Below are 7,224 nucleotides of genomic sequence, written 5' to 3'. Positions count from 1 at the left end.
AAAAAAAAAGTTATTTGAATAGTCTTTCACAGTCAGTGGCTTCCTTTAACAGACCTTGGTGACATTAAATTTTCTTTTTACCTCATGTTTACCATCTAGGTATTTTCATGACTTATGAAAATACTTGTTTTTTAGCATAATATCCATTCTTAAAAAGGAAGCTATACAATAAACAAATACCATTATTAATTTACATTTTTATAAAATTTTAATATGTATTTACCCATTTTTTTGTATGTCTGATACACAGGTACCATGTATATATTTTATTATAAACACAGGAATATTGTGGACATAGTTTTTCCTTCCACTTACCAGTATATCGAGCATGTTTCTATGCTAGTAATAAACTTCTGCACCCCACCCATGACCTTACTTTATTAAAGTGTTCAGTGTGACTTGAGGCTAGTTGTGTTTTGTGTTGTGTTTTTATCTCTTTAATAATTCAGAATCCCTATAGAATAACTTGAGTGTTCTTTTTCTGCTGTATTTTCATTTCAGCCATTACTCAGGACTTTACTGTTTACATGAGACAGTTGGCTTAGATGCGGGAGAGAGACCAAGAGAAGTGTTAGAGTGTTTTCATGAACTAATTTAGCCTTCTCGTGCATCCTATAATTTGGACCTGGGATTTTACATGTTTAGCATAATGAAGGTCCCTGACCCAGTTTACTAACTAACACATGGCCAAAAGTAGCTTTAAAACTTGAGTCTAAACCAATCTTACTATTCTAATTGCATTTAAAATTCAATTTCTTTTAACAGTATTTTCAAGAAATAAATTGACTTGGAAACCCGAGTTTTCAGCTCCTAAGTAACAGGGTTAAAGAGCACTTTGGAGCCTAGATTGGAAAAAGCTCATTATGGGATTGAAGTATATCCTTTACTGTGATGTTTCGGCAGTAGTTATTTCATCAGACAAAACGGAGTCTGTCTTCTTTCCCTAGAGAAATAATAATAATATGTAATGCTTTGCTGAGAAGTGTGTTTTGGTAGAATTTACATGAGCTTTTGAGTCTAGTTAGCTGTGTCGGTTTAGCAGACCTCCGTAGCCAAAATGAACCAAAGGTTATGTTCTGAGCTGGGGCTGCTTGTAGCAGCTCAGCTCATGTTTCTAACTTTTGTAATCCAGCAGCTGCTCCTTCATCCTGTGGTAGCTGCTGTTGTCTCATGTGGCCTTTGGCCCTTGCACATTCACTTTGATTCTTAGCCTTGTCCCTGAATGTCTAGAAGTTAGCAGTGACCATGCACTGCTGGCCAAGAGAATAGACACAGGAGGTGAAAAGGAAGCGTCTGTCTTACCTCCTCTGATCACAGGAGCTTTTCCACTGTCCAGACCAAATTAGATACCCTTTGGTGTATATCTTGATGCTTGGAACTTCGTCTGATTAGCACATACCAGGTGTGACCATTTAATGTTCTTTGTCCCTACTGTATTTGAAGCTTTGTGGTAGCAGAGACCTTGTGGCCTCGTTCACTTTCCTCGATCTCCAGTATAATCAGTGGTATACAGTTAGTGCTTCATGAGTATTTTTTCTATATTTTTCAAACTTTGTTTTTATTTTATTTTATTTCGTTGCTTTTTTTTTTTATTTCTTTTTTCTTTCTATCGAGACAGAGTCCCACCCTGTGCCCCTGAGCAGAGTGCAGTGGCTTGGTAGCTCACTGCAACCTCAGACTCCTGGCTTGTGGGCATCCCACTGCCTCAACCTCCGAAGCCGCTGGGATTACAGGCACTTACTGTGGTGCCTGGCTGGGTTTTTCCATTTTTTTCATGAGTCAGGGTCTCACTTTCGCTCAGGTGAGTCATGAACTCCTGAGCTCCAGCGATTCTCCCTCCTCAGCCTCCCACAGTGCTGGGATTAGAGGCATGAGCCACCATGACCGGCTGTTTTTTCTTTTTCTTTTTCTTTTTTTGAGACAGTCTCACTATGCCACCCTTAGTGGGGTGCTATGGCATCACAGCTCACAGCAGCCTCAAACTTTTGGGCTCAAGTGATTCTCTTGCCTCAGCCTCCTGAGTAGCTGGGACTACAGACGCCTGCCACAACGCCTGGCTGTTGTCTTTTTGTTGTTGCAGTTGTCATTGTTGTTTTAGCTGGCCCAGGCCGGGTTTGAACTTGCTACCTTAGGTGTATGTGGCTGGCGCTGTAACCACTGTGCTATGGTTGCTGAGCCTCTTGAGTATTTTTTCATGATTTATAAAGTCAGGGCTGAATTTAGCCTACCTTCTTGTTGTTGATATACTTGGACAAACAAAATGAATAATAACAGTTGTTCAAGCCTGTTTTGTCCATCCAACTTTCAGTGGTTTGGGGTGGGGCCAGAAAATGGAAACAGAGGTTTTACTTTAAAACTTTTAATTTACTTTTGAACTGGGTCATATAGTCCATATAAAAAGGAAAAATGTATGGCTTTTCTAACCCTTTCCTCAGCATCCCACCCTTTTCCCCTTTGCAGAAGGACTAAGGAATATAAGCCTTAGATCCAGAGGAAGATTAGGAGTTCATCTAATCCGATCCAGTGATAGGAGCCTTGAAATTAAACCCTCTGAAATCGAGGCTCTTCCCCAAATATAAATTATTAAGACTTTTTAAATTGTAGTTTTTGTTGTGGTGTTCTTTTTTTTAAATTTCTTTCCTCCCTGCTACTTTTTTTTAGATATGTGCCTTGTTTTTGGCAGGTACCACAAGAGTCAAGCCATCTATCTGGAGTCAAAGGACAACCAGAAACTGAGCTGTGTGATTAGCTCTGTTGGAGCCAACGAGGTAGGAACTGCACTCCCTCACCCTTAGGAAGGCAAAGTGTGCTCTTTGAAGTGTTGAAAATATGACACACCTGAAATGAAAGTGCTACAAAGAAAGTACAGTGGAATCATATCTTACATGTGGGTTAGATTCTAAAGTCAGCACTTTTAGGCAGAAATTGCCCATAGTCAAAATTGCCCTTGAATATCCCTTACATGTGCTTGACTATAATACATGCAGATTGTAAATAGCTTGTGGTATTTGTGAATGCCCTATACAGTAATCGATTAGGGAACCACTGAACTACACTATAGGAAAGAACAAAAGGCAAGTCTATACTACATCTATACCTTCAAATCCTGCTTCTTTTTAAGGTAATCATCTTCTGAGTGTGGAGCTTGCCTGTGGTGCATACTCTCTCCTGGTTTTATTTTTCTAGAACTTTCACACATACCAATAGATGTGTTTCTTGCTTCGAGGATTTAATGAGGCACTTGGCATAGGATCTAGCATCCATTAAGTGCTCACTAAATGGGGTTGGCCTACTGCAGCCCACATGCTGCTCCTAGTCTGCTATCTTTCCTGTCTGATGTGTCCCATTGTACCTCTGAACAGTGTACTGCCAGGTTCATGGCCTTGGGTATTAATTTCCTGGCTTCACTTCTGCAGGATGGGTTCAGCTCAGAGGGTTGCACCTGAGGCCTTGTGAAATCTCCAAGTGGCCCCTCATTAGGAGAATGTCCACAATGTGTAACTCATCTTGTTGGTAGTTAAAGTTTAAAACTTTAATAGTAGCTGGATTGGCTTGATCTTTTATCATCCACAAAAAAGAAATTGATTTTTACCTGTCTATCCTCTGTAACTTATTTGTGCCAGTGCACAGTAAATCTAATGAAACTGGATTACGAAATAACTTAAGCCTCTTCTGTTCTCTCAGCTTCCTGAATTAGAAAGGCCCCAATAATGTGACTAGTTTGCAAAATGATTGTTTACTTAAAAAGTTAAGGAGTACCATCTGGGTAAATGAATGTCATTCTTTGGGCTGAGGTTCTGTGAGTCACTTTGAACCAAGTCAAAACCAGAACAGGGGATCTAATAGACCTCCTGTTCCTTAGCCAAGAGGTGTCGTGATGTCCTGATAGAGCATTTCCACCTGGCTGTGCGGGATACTGCACAGAGCGCATGTGGCCCTCTAGTACCTAAACCTAACTTCAGAACCAGTGCATTATTCTCCTCTGTGACACCCTGAAGATTATCAGTAAAGTAGAAATGTAAGTTCTTTTCTCTGTTGAGTATTATTAATTTTTGACATAATGGAGTGTCAGTGAGATCTGCCAAACCAGTGATGACACTGAGAGATGTCTCCTGTAGAGGAGGCGCCTCAGTGCGTTGGAGGCATGCAACTTTGGTAACAAGGAAACACTTCTCATTTCTTGGAAGTGTTCTGCTTGTTTTTCACATCAGATCCTAGATGGCATTGGGTCTACTGGGCTTTAGCATAAACAAGCCTTGAGCAGGTTTGATGGTGGGTGGATCTGAACATGTTGGTGCCACCCGGATTTAGCCCTCTGTGAGGTCAGTTTTCAAAAAGGTTCTGCAAGGTCCTTTAGAAGTTAGCTTTATGTGAGATCTTTAACTTTTTTTTATTTTTAAACCAGTACGTTTGATTTAAAGTCTCTATTGCTAAATAATCACATGAAAGAAATTGAGATGAAACTGAGAATAAGCTTTTTTAAAATCTGAAAATGGAGTTGAGGAAGGAGGAGCTATGCCTATAAACTTGTCTATGCGGGTGAAATGGTAGGCCTTTAACAAAACCACTTTGGGCTTCGTTTAATTGCATGTTACAAAAAGACAGAGAAGAGTCAGGCACTGGTTTAATAGAGGAGAGCGAGGGGCTTTGATGTCAGGCTCCAGAATTGACATCAGGACAAGTGATTCAGCCTTGCTGAGCTTTGGTTTCCTCTTCTATGGAATGGGGCCAGTGACAGTACTTACTTCACAGGGTTGTTTTGAGGGTGGAAAGGCTCATTTTGATCAGTGCAATGTCTGGCACACAGTAAGAGCTCGGGAACCCTGGCTTGGGGGAGTCAGCTGACTGGCAGCAACTCTCCTTCCTGTCCCCGGCTGCAGGTTGACACTTACCGAGTGCACTTGTCAGCCCTGGCAGTCCACAGGTGAGAAATCTGATGCCATCTGTTGGAGAGGGGTATGGGGAGGGAAGGCTGTCGTGAGCTCTCCAGCCTTCTTACAATTGTGGTTGGTCCCCACCTCACTCCGGGCATCTTTTCTATTGTTGGTATTTTTCTCTTCTTTTTCTGTCACAACTATTACTCTTTGCTGCCAGGAAATCAGAGGATTGAAAAGCTACATAAAATGGAAGTCCCCTGGGGCAAGGAAAATATTTCCAAATTTAATTGAAAGTTTATGTTCATGTCTGTGTTTCTAGAGTGTCGATAATGCTATAATCAAACCAAATTTAAGAATCTCAAAGATCAAAGCAACAATGGAACCTAAGATCACCGTGCTTTCCACTTTCTCTCTCTCAAAGGTGTGAGAGAGATGGCTGGGAGAAACGAGTTCAGGGCTAATGCTTGAACTCCACCAGAGGCTTGCTTTTAGGATGGCCAAAGGTCGGAGAGATTTTTGTGAAGTCTTTGGAGGTTGAGATGGTTCATTTAAGCAAGAGGTAGCCAGTTTTCTGCCCGTATGGAACTCAGGCTCCCATCTGGGTGCTCTGGGAGATTTGCTCTTCCGTATTTCTCACCCTGTTACATCTTGCTCCCTTTGCTCTCTCCTGCAGATCTGGGTGAGGAAGACAAGCGACAGCACAAAGATGAGGATCTACTTAGGCCAGCTTCAGCGTGGGCTCTTCGTTATCCGCCGGCGGTCAGCAGCTTGACTTTCTACAGTGTTCTTTTTCCCATGACCCTTCCAGAGTGGTTTTTGTTTTTGTTTTGTTTTCTTTTCTTTTTAATAGAAAATTTTTAACTTACTGGGAATAGCTACCTGGCCTTGGAAATGGAGAACACTGTCATGGATTCTCAAGGCACTTTAGTGGCTGGCCACTTTCATCCTTTCTTTTCTGCCTCGACTTCTTCCAGACATTAGTCAGCATAGGCCTGTTTTATTTTCAGGAGTATTGGGGCTGGGGATTTGACTTATTTTTTTCCTTTTATTTCTTTATTTTTTGCTTAGACTTTGTCTTTTTTTTTTTTAGCCTGCTTTGAGTTTGAAGGGGCAGCTTTTTCCATTCATTATCTTTAGGTCTTTCCACTATGGAGAAGAACAGGAAGGGATACAATCTACAGGACATTTTCCTGTTTTGAATCTGATTAGTGGGTCACGTAGTTACTTCTTTTGTCAAACCCAATTCACTATTTTCCCAGAAGCTTGGGGCAGAGGTCCTAGCAGACGGAGATTAATTCTCCTGGCTCTCAGCCTTCTCAGAGAAGTAAACGCCTTGTGTAAAATTTGGTGCATGCCTTCCATTCCACTGGCTAAATGATGGAAAAATTTGTCTGGGAGACAAGGTGCACTGAAGTAAATGGGGTGAGGGGAGGGGACCTTTCATGTTCATAATGTGCGGAAGTTACCATATTTAAATGTTATTTAATGCAGATGATTTATTCAGACACATTTGATTTAGCTCAAGCTGGAACAAGAAGTGGTCATTTCAAGAAGTTTTCATTTGTAATTCCTTTCTTCCCCATTCCCAAGTTGATAGAAGTGGTATGTGCCACAGGCTGTTTGTCTGGGTAAGCTCCAGTAGGTAGGCAGGTGAGAGTGATAGTGCAATAATTAGTCATCTGTAGACTGCCATGCATAATTCAGATTTCACTCTCGTTGCTGGTGCCATTATCACATATTCACCCTTCCAAACCTGTGGAACCTCATTGTTAGGCAGTGAGCTGCCTATAGACTCCCAGGCGATGTATAGCCCAGGTTGAAGACAAGGAAAGTGCTACTGTAACTACCACTGAACCTGCACTCTCCCTAGTGGGTCCCATTGAAGCAGTCTTCCCTATGTTCCCTGTTCCTTCTCCTCATTCCCATTTTTTAGAGAAGTGATTCATTGGGTGATAGGGTTTTCTGTACTCTAGTTACCATCTTGGGGTGTTTAAAGGTGTAATTGCACTTAGAGCAACTGTTGACATCTCTATGGGCAATCAGTTGACCTTATACATCCTAGGAAATCTTTGTAATTCCCCTGATCTCAAGTGAGTTTCTTCTGTTGTCTCTTGAGGTACTTCCCTCAAAGCAAGTTGGGGTGCCACAAAAGGCAAGTAAATCATCTTTTACCAAGCTCTGGCTTCTATAGAGCTCAAACCTTACTGACTCAGAGTAAAGGCTTGTACAGATAGATTTTTGTTTTAATTTAAACGTCCCTTTTCTTTTTCTCCCTTTTTCTTCTTCCTGGTGTTAGAGTTTTATTTAGAAAACAGGATAAATGATGTTGTTATCAAAAGTTGCCTGG

The 7,224-nt window shown here is 41.3% G+C and overlaps 1 protein-coding gene across 1 annotated transcript in view; it reads left to right on the top strand.

Moving 5' to 3' along the window:
• The window catches only part of SUDS3 (SDS3 homolog, SIN3A corepressor complex component), a 36,843-nt gene extending 29,625 nt beyond the window's left edge, over positions 1–7,218 (top strand). The window contains exons 10-11 of the mRNA XM_023513312.1: positions 2,684–2,768; positions 5,551–7,218. Coding sequence (XP_023369080.1) covers positions 2,684–2,736 — 53 coding nt within the window. The 3' untranslated portion in view covers positions 2,737–2,768; positions 5,551–7,218. The remainder of the gene's footprint in view (positions 1–2,683; positions 2,769–5,550) is intronic.
• The last annotated feature ends 6 nt before the right edge of the window (positions 7,219–7,224 follow it).

This window comes from Otolemur garnettii, unplaced genomic scaffold, assembly GCF_000181295.1.
Source record: "Otolemur garnettii isolate 467f Iridium unplaced genomic scaffold, OtoGar3 scaffold00038, whole genome shotgun sequence".
NCBI classification, from domain to species: Eukaryota; Metazoa; Chordata; class Mammalia; order Primates; family Galagidae; genus Otolemur; species Otolemur garnettii.
Note: the sequence above shows the minus strand (reverse complement) of the source record. Positions and strands in the feature narration are given on the sequence as shown.